The 21,787-nt window shown below is 33.6% G+C and overlaps 2 protein-coding genes across 2 annotated transcripts in view; both read left to right on the forward strand.

The window, feature by feature from the left end:
* The first annotated feature begins 2,942 nt into the window (after positions 1-2,942).
* Positions 2,943-11,381, forward strand: LOC131846230 (vitellogenin-like). Its single transcript, XM_059195486.1, has 8 exons — positions 2,943-2,973; positions 4,207-5,213; positions 5,253-6,394; positions 6,651-6,864; positions 7,260-8,235; positions 8,345-9,226; positions 10,040-10,226; positions 10,541-11,381. Exons 1-8 carry the CDS (start codon positions 2,943-2,945, stop codon positions 11,379-11,381), a joined length of 5,280 nt encoding a protein of 1,759 aa, XP_059051469.1.
* A 1,402-nt stretch (positions 11,382-12,783) lies between these two features.
* LOC131846232 (trehalase-like) overlaps positions 12,784-21,787 on the forward strand; it is a 71,274-nt gene continuing 62,270 nt past the window's right edge. Inside the window, exon 1 of the mRNA XM_059195487.1 lies at positions 12,784-13,009. The gene's annotated coding sequence lies outside the window, so the exon portion shown is untranslated. The remainder of the gene's footprint in view (positions 13,010-21,787) is intronic.

The raw sequence follows: 21,787 nt of genomic DNA on the forward strand, positions 1-21,787 counted from the left end.
ATTAAAAAAGGAGGTTCTTAGTACTTCCATACTTTTCTATAAATGTTACATGAGAAGTTTTTTTCTACGTTAAACAGTTTTTTTCTGCGTTTTGTATCTGTAATATTGAAAATTTTCGTAAAATTTATTATTGTCATATTGAGGGTTATTTTTACAAATTTCTTTAGTCTATATTTCAAAATTTCATCACATTTTCTCCAGCAAAAATTATCACAAAACAGATAAACGTACAGTTTTCGCCTCGTTATGATTTTATGATATGTAAAGATAATAAAGATAACTATAAAGTAGTACTCATCTGTTAATTATAAACGGTAAAATGACGAAAATGTACATTAAAAATGTGTCTTAATTTTGTCAAACATTTTTTTTAATTCCATTTACATTACTACATATAACAATTTTAGTTATAAATATACACATAGTAGAAAATTAATTAGTAGTAATAATAAATAGTTAATAAGTAAATTGTAGCTCAATCAAAGACTGACGTAATGAAATTGGCTCAATTAATTTAGTTTTAATATTAATTATTATTTTGTTATAAACTCATTATTGTGTTAAATATAATTAAAATTAAAATATTTTGCAGCATATGCATGTTTTTGCCAAATCTTTTAGGTTAATTTTTTCTAATGTTATTAATTTTTATTATTCATTAATTTCTAAATTATATTATTACAAATTAATGAAATTTAATCATTAATAAATTAGAAAAATGAAATACGATTCTAATTATTCCATAATAAAATTGTCGTTTTCTTTTTAATATTGGTTAAGTAACTTTGAAATATAAAATTTATAATATGTTATTAATAATATTAAGAATCATAAATTCCATTTTTATTTACTAATGTATATATTATAATAATTTGTTAATTATACAAATATTAGGTGTTACAAGCGTAAAAATCGTATTGTGTTTAACACAGATCTCACCTAAAAGACAAAACAATTTTTTAGCATTTTTTTAGGTTTTAAGCTTATTGTAATAAGGAATATTTTCCAACGACACCTATAATTGCTCAATTTTTTATATGATTTATAATGTTTAACTAATATTAAGCTATGTTTAAACTACATTAAGTTTAAAAATGTACAATAATGCTTTCCAATGAATCTCCTAATATATTTAGGTTGTTTCATAGTAAGATTTTCCATTTATAAGATCTCTGATTTGCTATTTTTTATTAATAAATAAAAAAGACAGTAACTGTCGGTAATGTTAATTATGATTAAATGTAAATAATAATAAAATTCAATAGAAGAAATAAAAATATGTTACAAATGTTTTATTTTTATTATTTACTAGCAAGGCCCGCGGTTTCACTCGTATTAAATTTATAGTCCATATGTTATTCTGATATAAGCTATATTGCTGTAAAGTTTCATCAAAATCCGTTTAGTAGATTTTGCGTGAAAGAGTACAAACATCCATTCATATTCACAAACTTTCGCGTTTATAATATTAATAATAAGATGGAGTCTGCTAATGATGCCTGTGGATGATTTAAGTTAGTAAATGAACCGTACTTTATTTATCAACTTACATTAAGTAGTCCGCCAATTTTTTAATTTTCCTGTCAATTAAATATTTTGTTATAACTCAGGACAATTCACTCAGCGTCATTTAGTCCCAAGCTAAGCTGAGCTTGTATTATGGGTACTAGCAACTGTTATTAATACATAGATTTTTTTTTCTAAATACATACATATTTTACATAGAAAATACCCAAACCTATTCAGACAATAACATGCATGAATACAAATGTTTGTACCGTGCAAGGAATCGAACCCGCGACCATCGGAAGTAAGGCGGTATTCTAAACCGATAGGCCAACGAAGCCTTCTGCCAGTAGTCCTCCTTCATGAATGTGGGCAGCATGTTGGGGTGGACCCGGGCTACAAAACTTCGAAATTCGCGTTGTGACTCAACTTCTCCACTGTTTATGGATACACTCCTGACTATTCTTATTTATGCATATTCAGTCTTATGTACCTACATTCTTATTTATCCAGTAGCCCTCCTTCATGTTGGCGAGGACCCGGGCTAAAAACGCCTTGAAACAAGATTTTATTTAATATAGACAATAATAATAATAATAATAATAAAAATTCCATAGATAATTAGCTTGTGTTTTTTATTATATGTGTGTGTGTCAAACAATCATACTCATGAATACAAATGTTTGTGCGAGGAATCGAACCCGCGACCATCGGTCGTAAAGCGGTGTGCTAGACCTACCTTCTCTGTATAAGTAAATACAGCACGTTGTCGGGGGGAATGTGATTGTTAGTAATGTGGACTAATGATCCCATTGCTAGCAATGTACCATGTCAGGTCGACATCCACGCGGTTCCCCCTGGAAACCATCGTGATAAATTCCCGCTTAATTTGTCACGTTGGGCTAACTGACCTGACTTCATGCTCGTCTTATAATCCTCCACTGGTGCCCCGCCACCGTAAACCGTTAGCGCAGGCGGGTACAATATTCCATTATTATCCACTAAAAAAACACCTGGTTGTCTGTAAGAGATTGCTGATAGCGATAAGACCGCCTTTTGTAAAATGTTTATTTTCATTGTTGTGTATTTATTGTCCTTTGTTTATGTATGCGCAATAAAGAGTCATTATTATAGACGAAGTCACAGAAAGGAACTAGTGGCCAATAAATACATTTCAATGTTAATGTTCTAAGTCCAATACTAGATTTTATCACGATCCGAGGTTAGCCTTCGTATCAAATCATCCCGATTTCGTTGTGCAATACAAACATCGATACATTGTGGTTATCACAAAGCTGCAGGTCATTGAATATTGGCAGTTTTCTATAACTATGTCACACGTGTATAATTGGTATATAAGCCATATGCAAATCTAATCAAATCAGAAGTGTACTTCTCCTGGAACCAGTAGGATCTGTGGCTTGAATAACGGCAAGATGAAGATTCTGGTTCTAACTGCGGCGCTCGGTAAGATTTCACTTACATCTTATACATTCACTTATATATGTATAAAAATAAATTAGATTGTTAGTTCTTGTATTTTTTATTCGAAATTCAAATTAAGAAATCATATATTTTTGTATTCATTTCTGTATAATATATTTTTATTTTTGTTCCATAATAGATATACGTGGTTATTTTGAAAAACCTAAATAATATTTCAACTTAGTAGCGGTTGTGAGTTAAAATTAATTAAATTTTTATTTACAATTGACTATTATACATTAATTAACTTAGGGGAACGAATTATTGGTATCTATAGCTATTACCTGCGTCTTCGTATGTTTCGTTTATACAACACAGCCTACGTCTATCTTCGTAATACATCTTTACCTACATCTTCACGTTTTTTTCACGTCATGTTCTTTATATTCGAGTCAACATTTCGTATTTTTACATCTAGTTTAGATGGATATATGTATTTTGGTAGTAAGGTAGATTTATATATAACTTGATTGTTTTTACAATTGACTTTAAAATTAGTAAATTCTGAGTAGTAAACTTCTACTGTATGTTACTTATATCTTGTTCTGTCTTGAACAGAATTAAATTATTCATGTAACTAGAACAATGATTATGACGTCAAAGTAGTGAAAAATCAAATACCTAAATATGAGCCCCGTAGGATTTGTAATTACTGAGAAAAGTTAAGATTTCTGACGTCAGTATTTGCAATGCGTCGTCTTAATGCTAAGTTTTTTGCTCATTCTGCGTGTGATGAGTGAGTTACGAATGTATGGTAGAATAAAAATATGTGACTATTAAAAGGGCTTATATTGAGTGTATTTGAATAAATATTATTTATTTTAATTCTATGTATTATATATTGGGGTTTATGGGTGGATGTAAGGATATGAGTACAAAACTAATTCATTCAGAATTTAAATTAATTATATTAAAGAAAGAACCAGAATTTAGAAATTACGAGTAAGTTATATTTATGCATATTTTTACGTAGGTATTTATACAATGCAATGTTGATTTGTGTGTGTTGATTCTGCAGCAATTTTGAAGTTTTTACTTGAAAATTACTATGACAGAATATCTAGTTTACTTTTGTTATATAAATGTTGTATTGATTAGAGACTGAGACTTTATGTCGTATAAAATGTACGTCTAAATCGATTTGCTATAATAGGTACTTACTCCAAATGCCCACACTCGACCAGTTATGAAGTTATCATTTTCTTTTTATTCCAGTCGCCATCGCTACTTGCCGCTCCGGCTCCACCACTGAAAATCAACTGTGGACGGTTGGCAAACTGTATCGCTATGATGTTAACTCTCATACCTTGGCTCACCAAGAAGAAGGCCCGCGGAGTGGCAGCGCCTTTAGGGCACGCTTCATCATTCGCGTCTTGGCTCCCGGACGTCTACAAGCTAAACTTGAAGACCCTGAGCATACTCTAATACACCAAGAGATGAAAAACAACCAGGAACTCCCGAAAGATCTCAAGTACCAACCTGTATCCAAACTGGATCAACCGTTTGAGATCTTGGTCGAAGAAGGCCGTGTCAAATCTCTCAATCTGCCATCAAGTATGCCTCTTCCCCATGAGAATTTACTCAAAGGTTTGCTCAGTGCTCTGCAAGTGGATCTTTCAACACAGAGACATATACGTAGTACGAGTAACAACTACGATGAAGAGACCAACCAAGGACTGTTCAAGAAGATGGAAACTGACGTCACTGGCGATTGTGAGACTCTCTACAGTGTGTCCCCTGTACAATCCGAATGGCGCCGCGAGATCCCTCTGTTCGCATCTGTTGAGGAACCAATTGAGATCACAAAGAGCAAGAATTACCAGCATTGTCACCACAGAGTAGCTTACCACTTTGGAGTTCCCGAGGGTTCCGAATGGACTGGCTCAGCCCACAAATCACACGAGGAACAATTCATGAGGCGCTCAACCGTATCACGTATTCTAATGGGTAAAGAGGGTCCTATTTATAAAACAGAAACCACCAGCATCGTTGCCGTACACCCACATTTATATGGCAAGCAGAAAGCTCAGGTGCACAGTTACGTTAATTTGAACCTGGTATCACTTGAACAGGATACCGAAGGAGTTTGGCCTAAACCTGAAGGCGGGCGTCTCGTTGAAAATCTGTTATACTCCGTAACATCAAAAAAAGTTACCATTAGTGACGACAGTCTATCATCAGAATCTAATGAAAATGTGGAAGTTGATGATACTCAAAATAGAGTACGTCATTCTATAAGGAAAACTGTAAACATCAATAAGGTGGTGAGAAATAACGATGCAGCCAGCTCGTCGTCGAGTTCATCTAGTTCCTCCAGCAGTGAAGAAGCAGCTTTCATAAACGATGACATTCCTAGGAATAATGAGCCTGCTTATGCAGCATTATACATGACCCATCAATCCCGAGTTGATAAAAAACAGAACACTATGAATGCTCAAAAACTTGTGCAGGATATAGCTCAACAGCTACAAAATCCCAATAACATGCCTAAAGCAGACGCATTATCTAAATTCAACATACTTGTCAAGATTTTAGCATCTATGAGTTTAGAGCAACTAACACAGACAAGTCGCGGCATTGAAATTGCTAAGTCCTCCAACAACAATATTAAATCTGACATGTGGATGGTCTTCCGGGATGCGGTAGCTCAAACTGGCACTCCACCGGCTTTCCAACTAATTAAGTCCTGGATTCAAACTAAAAAGATCCATGAAGAGGAAGCAGCTCAAGTGGTGGCAAGTCTTGCTGGAACATTGCGGTACCCCACTAAAGACCTTATGTTACAATTTTTCGATCTGGCTATGAGTGATGAAGTAAGACAACAAAAGAATCTCCACAACACTGCTTTGATTGTTGCTACTAGATTCATTAATCGAGGTCATATTAATAATGATACTGCTCATAATTTCTATCCTACTCACATGTATGGCCGTCTCTGTCGCCGACATGATCAATTCGTCAACGAAAAGATCCTACCCCGTCTCTCTCAGGAATTGAAAAACACTGTTGAACAAAAAGATAGTAAACAAGCTCAGGTCTACATTAGGGCAATTGGAAATTTGGGACACCGTTTCATTATCGAAATATTTTCTCCGTACTTAGAAGGTAAAATCCCAGTATCGACATATCTTCGCCGTGAAATTATCAATAGCTTAGATGTCCTCTCCTACCAGGGAGATCACGATGTGAAGGCAGTATTGTATAGCATTCTGAAAAATACTGCTGAGCCCTATGAGGTGAGAGTTGCTGTTGTTGATAAAATCATGATGTGCATTCCAACTACTCCTATGATGCTGGCTATGGCTCAAATGACTCATGATGATCCTAGCATTCATGTCCGCGCTTCATTAAAATCCGCCATTGAATCTGCCGCTAAATTGAGAAATCCCCGATATTTAGAACTGTGAGTATAATTTCAAATTATTTCATGTCTATTGACTATTCTTATACTGAGATGAGAGTCTATAGGTGACTTCTCTGACTGGAATTATAATCACCACGATATCTATTGAATAGCTCAAACATGCTTACTTAATCAAAATAATAATATTAATCTTTGTCGTCCTATTAATATATTCTCTTACTAGTTAACTACACATATTTCGTAAACAAATATTGACTTATTTGGATATCATAACTAAGTCTTATATTTTTCACAGAGCAAGAATCGCTAAAGCTGCCAAACCTATGGTAACGAAAGAAGAATTTGGTCACCAATACTCTACCAAAAATCTCCAAGATTATTATGACAATGAATATGAAATGGGTATCCTGAGAGACTTAGCTACCATTGGAAGTCATGACAGTATGCTGCCTAAATACCTGAAGTACTCCATAAAAAGCAAAACGAGAGGCTGGAATAATGACAATCTGGTATATATTATCTACATTTTATTTATAAGGATAAATTAATCCACTAACTTAAATTACAATGAACCAAATATTTTTAAACTTCATGTATTAAACATTGATGAATAATTTCGATACACCGATATATTGGCGTACTTTGTAGACAGAAATTTAAATACATACATGTAAGCATGTTCCATAATGATTGTTATACACTAACATTAGTTTAGAAAAATTATTACTAACAAATGGGCCATTGAAGCAATGAGAATATATTCATTATTATTATTAAACATATGATGTGGCATAAGACACTTGGACTAATGTGAACAAATTAATACAGTTGATAAAATTCAATGGAATAAAAATTTCTTTATTCCATTGAATTTTATTAATAGTTAAATGCGTTTCATTTTCAGATTTCAGCTTCAGCATCAAGCATTGATCAGTTAGTCGACTATTATCAATATCTGATGGGCCAGAATCATAGAAACCAAGAATTGCAACAGGAATTCAATCACAAATATTCAGCCGAAAAAATCGTAGAAATGCTGAATATTAAACGCGGAGATTCCAAACCTCTGGAAGCTGCTTTCTACTTAGACTTGATGAGTCAACAAAGATTATTTACCTTCGGCGAATCAGATATTAAACAATTGCCTAAATTAATGTCAGAGTACTTCTCTAATCTTAACAATGGTATTGAGAGACATTACACGAAGATCTTCAATCAGGCCCAAGTCTCCGTAATGTTCCCAGTAGCCATGGGTGTGCCATTCATCTTCAAATACAAGGCACCTACTGTTGTACATATCCAGGGCAAACTTAAAGGCGAACACAAACAGAACAAAGTAACCATAGACAAGGAGGTATACCTGACTTATGCAAGAAACCTTGACGGAAGCGTCGGTTTCCTGGATACTCTTTCCAATCAGTACCCATCTACAGGTGTTGTTAATAAATTGCAAGTAAGCATCCCCCTCAAATTGCACTTAGATGTGAATCAAGGAGAAGTGAAGATTGGCTTGGAACCATTACGCCCCGATCAGGATTACAATATCCTCCACTACAGTGTATGGCCATACACCGCGAACCAGAAGAAGGATACGTTGGTCCCCGTTTCACAGGACACTACTACTAAGGTTATCAACCGCGTATTCAAGACGTCTGCTATTGACACTAAATTCGGACAATCAGTGGGCATGCAATTCCAAATTCAAGGATACTCATATTCTTCAGATTACAAGAACATTGCAAGCATGTGTCACTGTCGCAATATGTTCATGAATCTCGCTTCTCTACTATCCCAAAAAGATGTTGCTCTGACACATTACAATTTGAAATACCTTGCCAAACAAAGTCAAAACAAACGACTAACGCTGACTGCAGTTTATGGTAAGTGAAAATTTTATCTTCTTTATTCTACTCGATTGAAAATTATATTTTATTCTACTCAATTGAAACAATATATTTAATTAAAAACAAATTTATTAATAAATTTCAGATAAATTATTCAACCAAAAACAGAATAAGAAACAGGAATATACTGCATCTGATGTGAAGGATGTCAAACCAAACAGTGAAGAGCGTCGCAAAGAATTACTCAACCGCGTCGTTCCAGAAATTAACACTGCAAAAGTACAAATCCTCGACTTAAGCGCTACTTTTGAAGGAGCACAAAAATTAGAATATGTGTTTACCTGGGCTATGGCCAATAGTCCAGTCGATCACAAAATCCATTATACATTCTTTGCTGGTAAAAATTCTGAACAACATGGAAACAGTCAAATAAACGGAATAGGCATGGTCATTAAACCAGAAATGTCTTTCCTGAACTTCCTCAAAGCCCTCGATATAGAAATGAAGACGGTATTTAATTTTAATCTCAATTACGGCCGCAATGGAAACATTAACGTTAAAGGGTTCTTGGAGCGTAGCAAGAAATATGCAGAATTACTTCAGAACCATCCCTTGGCAAAGGTCTGTAAAGATCAAATGGGTTTAAACAATTACTACCAAGAGGCTTGTCACAAAATGATAGTGCTGGCTCACGCTCCTGATTTCATTAAGGCTTCAGTAACATATAAGGAAGTTAGTCCCCGTGTGAAAGCTTTAATGAGCCAAGTGTACTCCATGTTAGGATATTTAGGTTACTGGGCATTGGAAACAAACCCAATGAAGGTTACATCTGATGGCCAATTGGAAGTATCAGCTCAGATTAGCTATTTGCAACAATCTATGGATGTCCTTATAAATTCAAGAATGGGTGAACTTCATATTAAGGATTTACCCATCCCAGAATCGTCAGCTACTGGTTTAGCCATCTACACTCCTATCAAATCGAGTCAGCGTCTACGCAACTATTACACAAATTATCAATCTTTGCGTAAGTATACTAATATCTATTATAATACATGCAGTGTGTTTGTTTGTTCATCAAACTTACTTCATCAGGTGAGGGAAGTCATGTCGAGAAATTAGTTAAATATCTTATAACTGAATAAATATTCACAAATGTAATATGTATTCTGAAGGATAGTCACAGGCAATATGGCATTTTCAAATGTTAACTTCATTTTACTGAGCATACTGTGTAGGTATAACGAAGATAGGATGAATACTACCACTGTCTCTTACTTTTGAATTGGTTTGATTTCGGTGTTATTCACAACTAAGTGTTAATCAATAATATTTAGAAGATATTTGTGTATCAATTTATGACACACAATATTTCTTTATAAACTATCACCATAATTGTCAACATTACTACCGGCTGGCTAGACTTCGCGTGGTTTACGAAAACGGGACAATTTCGCGTCCCTGAGTTCATTTCGGCAATACCAGTTAATACAGGAACAGTTAAAACGAGATCATATTATTTGAATTAAATAAATGACACTAAGCCATTATGATCGAACATTACAGTGTACGTATGACACCTTAATCCTTAAGCTGACAGTCCACCTAATGGAAAGTGGAAACTGTCGCCCATATATACTTGTTTAGAAACACCATTTAATTTACCCTCTGATCAATCCTCCGTTCAATTCAAACGAGGATCGAAATTACGACGGCCTGAGTCCAAGTTTGTACCACTAGCGGTGCCTTCAGTCTAAACCCGTATCAGTAGTTGGCCTTCAGCCGCTTTATAAGTCATACAATCCATCATGAAATATATAACTTCTTTTTCCTCCATCAGCTTATTGCACTGTGGATGAGAACACAATTAAGACCTTCAGCAACCGTGCCTACGATTACACACTGAGCCCCTCATGGCACCTCGTGATGCTGGACATCGGTAGCCAGCCCGAATTCCGCAACAATAAACTGGTAGTCCTTGCCCGAAGAATGAATGCGAAGCAACAAGAATTATACATTTCCTACGGGTAAAATATATTTTCTTATTTATAGAAAACAGCGAGAATAGCTAACATATGTTATATTATTATTACATTATGGGGAATATTATTATATTTCATTCACTAAAATATTTGATCGATTTACGAGGTCGTCTATTACAATAGTTTTTCTTATAACCTTAATGCATCACAAAACCTCAGCGCATTATAAGGAGTAACTTAGGCTACATATGTTATAGAAATTTCATTTATTTTAATTTCACGCGGACAAAGTCTCGGGTAATAGTTAGTAAAACTGAATATATTATGCGAAATTTATATACATATATTATTTTTGACAGGCTAAAGACCAGCGGTCTACATCTAGAAGTTGAAATACAACCTCCTCGGGACAACTCCAACAAGTGCAGCGTGAAAGTTAACACCAACTCCAAGAAGATCTCAGAAGGCGAGCTTACCATCTATTGGGACGAGGTCGAGGAAACCCCACTGCTTCAGTACAACACCAATTCTGATGGTGTTCTGGTCATAGACATAAAGGAAAATCGTCTGCGAGTTATGTATGATGGTCAAAGATTTGTAGTCATGTCGAAGAAGGATCGCTACACCAACAGAGGAATCTGTGGACAGATGTCTGGATCCCCTCGTTTGGACTACTTGACTCCGTTTGGAATTGTCGACAAGCCTGAACATTATGGTGCTGCTTTCTCCTTGACTGACGAGAATGCTGATCCGAAAACAATACAGTTATTAGAAGAGGCTAAGAAAGCGGCTTACCAGCCAAAACACCAGTACACCTCAATCCTAAGGAACAATGGTGAATGGCAAAACGCTGCGTATTCCAGTTCTTCTTCGTCATCATCAGAGGAGAAATCAGGATCCACAAACGTGTACAGATCAAGGAACTACTTGAAACAGCGCGAGGAGTGTCAGATTAAAGAACAAGTCCAATATTATGAAAACCATGATGAGATTTGCATTTCCACCTTACCAGTGAAGTCTTGTCAGACCCACTGCAACGCTGGGCAGTTTACGTCTGAACCTGTCCAAGTCATTTGCAAGCCCAAGATTGACCAGCTATTCAAGGCACAGAGAGACCAAATACGCCGAGGTGGCAACCCTAAAGTGAATGGCGTACCTAAAATCGTACAATACAGGGTACCAAGTACATGCTCGGCGTAATAAAATAAACTAGAACTTTGGCACGATGTAAAGGCTATTCGAATTTTTATGTATATATAGATTCTCATATTATAATGTATTATGTATACATATAGTATTATATTAATATTGTAAAACATCTAGGTAGATATAAAATATATATGTTTCTGTGATATATTATGTATCTTTTACATTTTGTTTTTATATATCATATTTTATAATAATATATAATATTTTTAGTATTATTGTCACATACTGACAATAGAAGCATGATAAAATGAAAAAAAAACATTAAATATTTTTAATCACTAATAATGATTATTTTATTTAATTCTTCTGCATTTCAGCAGATAACAATTCGGTATAAAGTTGTCAAACATTTTATTCTTCCTTTCTTTTGTCCATTACAATGTTATGACAGAGTATGAAAAAAGAATACAATAATTAATGTAAATGAAAGGTTTTAAAAAACTGTAAACTAGTGTTACCATATATAACAGTTTCTTGCCAATTTAGTACGAACAGAACTTTATTTTGTTTGTTGAATATATAAAAATCTGACATTATTTTACATGAAAAGACCATAATACTATAGTAAATAGTATTTTTTGACAATGATATAACTCTAAAGGATATTTTGCTAAAAATGGTTTGCCTATGTATTTGAAATTGAAAATGAATCGTAATTTACTGGTCGAACGGAAATTTATGCATTAAATAGTAGATCGGTAGTTTATTATCTTATTTATATTTACATAAAATCTCTCATAAAGTCTCTGTGTTAAACTATTAAGTTAAAGCGGCTGAAAGAATTAGAATGATTTGTTTTTAGAGGAATTACAATGACATTTTTTATAAAAAATATGGACAACAATATTTTTTTAGGTTAAATAAATATGAAAGAATACCTCCCAAAGTGATGAAAATTTTACAATTAATTTTATGAACACTTTCAACACGCTTCTTACAATTGTACTAATTAGGTTTATAATATAATAATAGATGACTCTATATTCTTAGATGTATATTTTTTGTTGTAGTTTGATTTGTTACCAATAGATGGCATCTACAAATATATGATGGCGTATACGAAAGAGCCAATTCCGTTAATCACAAATAAAAGAAAAAACAAATCTATTTTTTTTATATAATACTATCAACTATGTGTAAAATTGATTAGATTTACTCAAAGTAAATAATTGGTATATATTTTTTAAGTTTTTAATACTCTACGCAAATCATTGACAGTCAATGCCTGTTTTCAGATCAATTATGATCTAAAAAGATGAAATGAGATGAAACTATTCGCAGTCTATACCTTTTTTAAGTAGAACTTCAATATTCCATTATTAATTAAAAATTAGACACGTTTAGCACTTTTTTACTGATACATGGCATAATCTCTAACTTAAAGATGGCGACACTGGCAAACAGCTGTTTGTCAATTGTCAACTTGACAGTCCGTGCTGGTGTGTCGATTATTACTTAAAAATTTTCGATTTCTTTTCATAATACCTGTAATAAAAGCATTGTGTTTGTGTTGATATTTAACCCCAATATCGACAATTAATTTAACGTCAATTCTGTGTTATTTGTTGTAATTCGAAATTTGAATTTCAAATTTGTTTTCGGCCAGTGTCATCAGTACTGTAAGTATTTTTTTTATAGAATACTACAATTAAATAGTATTGTATCACTTGTATTGGCCAAATGACCTTTAACTAAAGTCGATCAATTGCTTATTAATGAAAAGAACAACAACGTTAGGGTGTAAATGTAAATTCAGTCAGCATTGGTTCATAATATAAAACCAAACATTATGAGTTCCTTCATCTCGTTTTAAAAAAGCTATCGTCACTGGGACAAAGTATATTGAGAAGAATTAGTAAAAGGTGGTGGGTGAAGCAAACTATATTTCTATAGAAAATTAATTACTATTTTTACACTGAATTATCTGGTACATTAGGAAAACATACAACAAGAAATATTTTATTTCAAATAGACATAAAAATGTACAAGATTTTTAATAACCCCTAAGAGTTCCTCAACATATATTTTGTATTAAACATAGTCTCACCATTTTGCATCCATTCTTATTTATGTCTATTCATTCTATCTTAGTAGGATATATATTAGAATATATATTAGTAGGATAACTAACAGTATACGCTGGCTAAATAAAATTTAAGGATCTGTTTATAATTTTAAATTAACAGCTTATCACTAATGCATATAAAAGTATATACGGTACGGTATGGTAAAGTTTAGTGTTAAAAACATAAAGTAAAAACACAAGATGACCGCTTCGTAGGCCCCTTGCAGTTTGTCAAAGAGCCCTGGGGATATAGACCACTTTGGGAATCACTGGTCTATACTCTGTAACTTCACTGCCATATCTCACCTGTCAATTGAAACACAGCTGACAACGAGCTGTTTGGTTACTGATATATGTTAGCTTGTGACTACTGCTAGTGCAAATTAGTTGAAACAGAAAGAGGTAAATAATACCTTTATTTACCATAAATTTATTCAATTTACGACCCTATTAAATATATTAATAACTGTTACCCACGACTTAGTTCAATTGAATGTTATCATTTGAATTAAAAAAAGTTACTCCTCAAAGTTATCTGCGAGAGAAAGTCACGTAAAATTCCGTCCAGGCCGTTTCAGAGATTAACAAGAACAGTCAGATAATTTTTCTTTTATATAAGTACCATACATACTTTTATATGCATTAGTGAAAAGCTGTTAATTTTAAATTATAAACAGCCAACAACAAATATTTAGTCAGCGTATACTGTTAGTTATCCTACTAATATATATTCTAATATATATCCTACTAAGATAGAATGAATAGACATAAATAATAATAGCAATATATCATATATATATTTGCTATTATTATTTATGTCTATTCATTCTATCTTGCGCCATCCACCACCTTCTGTCTTTTCTCCTCTACCCAAAGGTTGTCTGGAAGAAATCGCTTTAGCGATAATACCGCCTTTTGTACCTAGCCTACCTTTCTGTATACTATGAATATTGTTTTTTTTTCTATTTTTTTATTTTGAGTAGGGATAGAATGATGGATGGCTGGATGTTTGTTACTCTTTCACGCCAATACTAATCAACGGATTTTGATGAAACTTTACAGTAACATAGCTCATATATCAGAATACATAGGCTATAAATTGCACGTGGAAACCGCGGGCACAGTCATATCATATTCATCCATTAAAAAATCCGCTCGGACCTTGCTATTCCTGAAGACTAAGTTAGGCCGTACAGGGTACCGTAAGGTTAAATTTTCCTTATTTGATACAACGTTTACCTGGAAATGACGAATATTCGACACGTGTTGCGTAAGGCATGCGTCAGTGCCGCGCCTCCACACCGCGCGTTCTTATTGGTCGGCGAGTGGCCTTCGTCACGTATGCGCTTGCGCATGCAGTCCGAACAATTTAGATTGTTGATTTTAAATGATGTGTAATTTAATGAGCTACTTAAAGGTTATTGTATGTATAATCTTCGTGATTATAGAATATATTTTTATGGATATCGATGAACGGTTCCTATAAAATATCTGTGATTAATCTTTTTGTTTTCAAATATCTTTATTCTCTTTCTGCCTAGCCTTTTTCCATTTCATTTGAGGTCGTCTCTCTTAGTCCTTCTTCGCCAGGCACATCTGTCTTGGTTCAAGTCGTTTTTGGTCATATAACTCTCTTTTCGTCTCATACGTACCTCAACCTTGTTTCGGTTAGGGGGGAAAGGGGGAAAGAATGATGATCTCATTGTATAGTAGTGACCTCCACGCGGTATGATGATAAATTCTTCGTGAATTTGTCTCATGACCGCATGCCAGCGTAAACCGTTATCACAGGCGGGTGCACCATTCCATAATCACCCATAAAAAAAAACCTTGTCTCGGTGAGTTTTCGATGGGGAGTATCTTAAAGCTGCAGATAATGTGAATTCCTCACTCTCAACAGTTAAGAGGGTGAAGCTTAATATTCTCATCTCGGTTGTGTTTATTTTGCTAACCTGATCCAGTTTCAAAAGCCAACATTCAGGTTCGTATATAAGGGTGGGGTATTTTTTTTATTGGGGGGTTTGGACTATTGTCAGGTGTTTAGACCTGTAGCTCTGCGACCTACATTGATCTAATGTGAAAGAAAGAAAGAAAGAAAAAGAACTTGACCTTGACCTTTTTCAGAGATCGTTATCTACCCGCCATGCATAAGATTTGAATGATATTCTTAGAAGCGATGGTTTTATCTACTCAGAGGTATACAAATATCTTTATTCTGTCTGTCTATCTGTGTTTAAAAAACAGTCGCGTTATGATCCCTACAAGCAGCACCCGTTGTACTCGTAAATGGGTGCTGCTTGTAAGGACTGGTCTGTCTGATAACTAAGGCTGATCTCTATTGTTGGCCTGAACCGAAGTTCAAAACCCTAGCGGTGCTCTCAGACTAAAGTCGTATTCGTATCCGGCTGGAGTTGTCTTCCAGCCGCTCCATAAGTCCTTCCGCGGGTTTGGAGTGCCATCTGCATTCGCCCCATATCGTCCGGTGAACCTGTAAATGCCAGCGGCCAACGTCATTAGAGTAGTCCAAAAAAACTCATGTTTCATTTACTTTGTCAATTATGTTATTTGACATTTTATATTCACACAATACTTAAAAAGGTCAGACTGGACAACATTTATTTAAAAGTTTCATCAACACCCAAGTTTCTTATAAATTTTCTTGTGATGGGTCTGGGTTCCGTATAAGTGGTGGTGGGAATTTAAATTTAAAAAGTGACTATTTAAAAGTACTTATCAGAAAAAGAGATTCTTTCTATTTCTGAATTATAAGAAGCAACATTCACTTAAGCAGTGGAAATATATTGCGAAACATTAATAAAAATTGAATCACCTGAACACCAGTCACCACTGTTTGCTGTCTATATCTGTTTGTCTGTCAATGATAACACTGCATATTTACAAAGAAATTAAAATTATATATTCATGAAACTACTTTTCTTTCAGATTTACACTGTCTGGGTAGTCTAACGGTATAGCAGACAAGGCCTTACTTACGATGGTAGCAGGCTCGAGTCTCGCACTATAATATTCTTTGTGTTCTAGAGTATGATTGTTTGTGTTGGAACCGGTTTCTGCTGTGTATATTATTGTATGTATTTAAATATTTCTATTAGTTGGTTAGTACTCATAACACTATCTCTCCTTAGTTTAGTATTAGGAGATGATCTTCTGTCAATTGTCGTAAAATTATTATCTATAGTAATCTATACTAATACTAGCTGTCCCGGCAAACGTTGATTTGCTATATAAATTAAAATCGCTAATAAAGAATAGGGGTTAATGCTAGAAGAGTGAAAATTTAGGATTGTATGTATTATTAATGCCAAATTATATAAAAATACAATAAAATTGGTCAAAAATCTCAGACCAAAACGCATATAAAATTTCATAAAAATCGGTCAAGCTTTTTCGGTGGAGTAGTAACTAACGTTGTGACACGTGAATTTTATATATAAGATTATAATGAGATATATATAAGATTATAAAGTTTGTGATGTTGCAGGGGGGTAGTCTCTGGGTCCTAATTTTGAAAATTCTTTTCCGATTTTTTGCCTGTGTTTATATTACGGAACTGTTACCATTGTGGTATAAAGTGTAGTATGGTGAACGTGACTCTGCCCATGTGCTACAAAGCATATTAGAATGCAATGTTGTTAAAGTACCTACTACACGCTTAACATGCGACTGCAGACTTTCTTTGATTTGTAAACTGTTTGTGGAACAATAGTTACACAAAAAGTTGTAAAACTCAAGTTAAATATCACAGGATAATTCTTGATAATATATTACACAGAGGGGAAAGAGGATTGTTAGTAATGTGGACTAATGATCTTATTGCTAGCAATGTACCATGTCAGGTTGTCCGCCACGCGGTTCCCCCTGGAAACCTTTGAGTTAAATTCTTGGGAAACATGCCAAGATAGGCTGACTGACCTGATCTCATCTTATCATCCTCTACTGGTGCCCCGCCAGCGTATACCGTTAGCACAGGCGGGTGCACTATTCCATTATCATCCATAAAAAATAATCCTTGGCTGCGTAATCCTAAGTCATACATTCTATCATACATTAGGTATATTTATGTGTCTGTTTGTTATCTTGTCACGATTATATTGTTGAAAGGATCTTAATGAAATTTCATATTAATATTGGAGATAGTCTGTATTTTATGTCAAAAATAAACATAGAAAAAGTGAAATGTTTATGTAGACGAAGTCGTGGGTAACTGTTAGTATTATAAATGTGAAACGCTGAACGGATTTTTAGAAATTTATATGAATTGATTGATTTGAATTTTTAATTTTAATATTTAAATAATTTAATTTTTCTAACATTTGTAACTCGAGGTTGGACATAGGCTATAATTTATCTCAAAACAGCAGAAGAAGTTACCGGGACTATGCGTAAACCAAATTCAAAACTAGAGTCTTCATTATCGTTTTATTTTTATACAATGTAAAGTATAAAATATAATCTATAATAGATAAATATGTAAATAAATCTGTCAGTAATTCATCACACTTAACAACCTCTAAAAAAAATATCACTGACACACGCAATCTATGATTTGAAAGATTTCCATCAGACCATTATAGTTCTGTTAGACGGCACACGGTCTATGATTTGGAAGATTTCCATCAGACTATTTTGACTCTGTTTGACGATTCACAGTTCTTACGTGGAATTAAAAAAATTCCACAAATTTTGGAAATTAATATGCATTTGTGTCTAAGTACCATATATATGGTAATTGTTATAGGCGTCATAATGAACTGAAAACGTGTGTTGTCCCTGAAAATTTTTTTGATGCGTCAGAGAGTAAATGAAGAACGTCATTCCTGATCTTCAATCTCAATCGATCATCATGACTATCATGAGCGTCAGTTTTGTTCTGTAGACTACGTTTCCATATCCGATACGACAATTTTATCGGAAATAACTTTTAGTCGTTAAAAAGTGTGATGTAGCTGATCTGACTGACATTGTCCTGTTTTATATTCGATATATCAATTCGAACTGGACTACTTAATAAAAAAAATATTATGTCAAAAGCATAGTGTTTATTGTATGTTATAATATTTGTAATGTTTTGTCATAGACAAAGCTAACATTGTTGGTTGGTTCTTTATGAGATTGCTGTCAGCGATGAGGAAATCCATTTAGTACATTTTTGTAGTTTTCTTTTTGTACACATTTTGTGTGCGCAATAATGAGTTATATTATTATTAGCTCTGTTTTTGTTTTTGTCGAGTAAATAAATAATGGTAATGACTTACACAGGAATTGTAATTATGTTTAGTTGTTCGTAATAATATTTAAATATTTATGTAAAATGTTTCCACATTAATAATCATATTTTTTTATATGTAAAATTGACGGATTTTCAAACTTAAACACTTGTTTTAAATGTAAGGTTCCAAAAATCCTTTTTTGGATAATATTAGAAGAGAATAGATAATATTACGCCGACCCCAAATAAATGGGATAAGGAAGAAGCAAATGATGATGATTAGAATAGAATAGAATAGAAAATCCTTTATTCAAATAAACTTAATTCAAGCATTTATGAATAGTCTTCACAATTTTTTTAATCTACTGCTCATTCGGAAAGCCGTCTCATCACAAGAAGAACGAGCAAGAAATTTCTGTGTTGCTCTTTTAAACAATATTGAATAATATTAAAATTCACATGCACCGATTGTGTACGCACTGTATATTAGCCTAACGCGGAAATAGGAGAATATTATGAAGACATCTACAGTAATCTACATATTGACGAATATCGACTATACATAATACGTTCCGATTATAATACCGTATTGCGTGAATGGAAACAGTCTCAATACTTCAGCGACATTGATACCCAATTGTAACTGACAAACAAAATGGCCGTCATTTGTTTGAAAACAATATAAATATCCTAGACTTAAATGAAACTGTTTATTAATTTACTCTTTTTGATTTATGGGTTTTGAATTGAAATGTTATTCCCAGTTTAGAACTTTATTTAAGTGATATTCTCAATGGTAAACAATTAATGTATAAAGACCTACAAACCACCAACGTTTCAAAGTTCTAAACTAGGAATAACATTTCAATTTAATAATCTATTTAATGGTCAAGGCACGTGATTTGAACACGAAATTAAATGAATGAGTAGCAACATACTTACACAACTGACATTTTTCATTATATTTCACCCAATTTCCATAATATCTTTTTAAATTATACCTTAATTGTTAATCTGATGTATAAGCTATATTACTGTAAAGTTTCTTCAAAATCCGTTTAATAGTTTTTGCGTAAAACAGTAACAAACATCCGTCCATTCAACAAGTATTTACAAGAGGTAGATGAAAAAGACGTCTGTGTGAATACCTGTCTTACCTACTTCAGCTGCCAAGCAGCTTGCTTTGTAAGCTATTTCGGTTGTAGTGTGCTATTAAGCAGTCCTCGGTGGTCTAGCGGTCAGGCATACCGCCCCCGCCTTACTTCCGATGGTTGCGGGTTCAATTCCTCGTACGGTACAAACATTTGTATTCATGAGTATGATTGTTTGTATCGGTCTGGGTATTTTCTATGTATAATATGTATGTAACACAATTTACTTAAAAAAATACTGTGTATCTGAGATTATTATATATTATATATGAGATATCAGTTATCTTAATAGTCCTCATGATGCAACGGATGTCAAGCGTGATTTAGTGCTGTTTCTGTATATAGTCTGACCTCTGGACTTAAACTATATCGATAGTCTGCTGTAAATTTCAACGGAAACAGGAAATTGTACGTTTATATGTAAATTACGTCACTATCATTTCGGTATAATCTTGTTTAAATAAGTGCCTACATACAAATTCCTAGTCACAATTTGTTGTATAATACCTAATAATAAAACCATATTTCAGGACAATTCACAAAACACTATCTAGTTCCAAGCTAAACAGGGCTTGTGATATAAATACATAGATATTTTTTTTCTATATACTTATGTAGAACACACCTAGATCAATATAAACTATTATACTCATGAAAACAAAATGTTGACAATTGTGAAATAATTAGATACTTATGTACTTATTTAATAATTATTTGAACAAAAGACGACATCTTTGGATGAAAAATATAGACAGATAATATATGACATCTTAGTTCTTCGCTAGACCATTGAGGCCGGCAAATAAATAATGAAATGATGCTCCCGTCTGCGACTGCAGACTGCAACGATATTCCCTGGCGGGGCACCAGTGGAGGATAATGGGATCAGTTTGCACATCGTCTTTAAGTAACCACATTGATTTCAATAGAAACCGCGTGGAGGTCGACCTACATTACTAGCAATGCTGTTTCTGTATATAGGCAATGTTTTCCCGTCAAGGTACCTCTGGACTTAAACTATATCGATAGTCTGCTGTAAATTTCAACGGAAACAGGAAATTGTACGTTTATATGTAAATTACGTCACTATCATATAATTTTTTTTGTATTATTTGTATTTTATTTTTGTGTGTGTATTTTGTGTCTGTACGTCCTAACATTATTTATAAGAAATCTAACAATAATAATAATAATAGTATACTAACAAAACTACTACATACAAATTCCTAACGGTTTAGTCACAATTTGTCGCATACCAGGTTGACCTCCAGCCGGTTCCCCCCGGAAACTATCGTGATAAATTCTTGGTGAATTTGTCACGATGGGCTAACAGACCTGATCTTCACTGGTGCTCCGCCAGCGTAAACCGTTAGCGCGGACGGTGTACCATTCCATTGTTATCTATAAAAAAAACTGCTAGCAATGTAGTTATTAGTCCACATTACTAACAATCCCCTTTCCCCCAAAATGTAAAAAATGCCTTAAAAAAAGAGATTTAGTTGAATTTCTTGCCAGTTCTTCTCAATTTAATCTACATACTGAACTGTACTGTAAGTAAACAATATTAATACTAAAAACTTGACGTTCATAAAAGTCTAGAATGTCGTACATCAATAAAATATTTTTTATTTGATTAGATTTGAGGTAGGTATATAGAAAGTTGTCTGTATATGTTGCTCTGTCCCGCCTATTTTCTACTTTAAGCAATTTGTCAACAGACTTTAGAAAACTTTACATGGTAGAGAATCATCGTCCCATACGATGGAAACCATATTAATTATAAAGCAGAAGAAAGATGATCTAAATTCGACTGTATTTTCGAGAGTCATATACTAGATTTTGCATTGTGATGTATCAATCTTAATAAATAATTGACAAGACATTATGACAATATAAAATGTAATATAAAATATTATATTTGGACAAATTAAAAAGCTGTGAAGTTGATGCA

Source organism: Achroia grisella, unplaced genomic scaffold (genome assembly GCF_030625045.1).
Source record: "Achroia grisella isolate CSIRO2021 unplaced genomic scaffold, CSIRO_AGI_Agris_v1 utg507, whole genome shotgun sequence".
In the NCBI taxonomy this organism is placed as follows: domain Eukaryota; kingdom Metazoa; phylum Arthropoda; class Insecta; order Lepidoptera; family Pyralidae; genus Achroia; species Achroia grisella.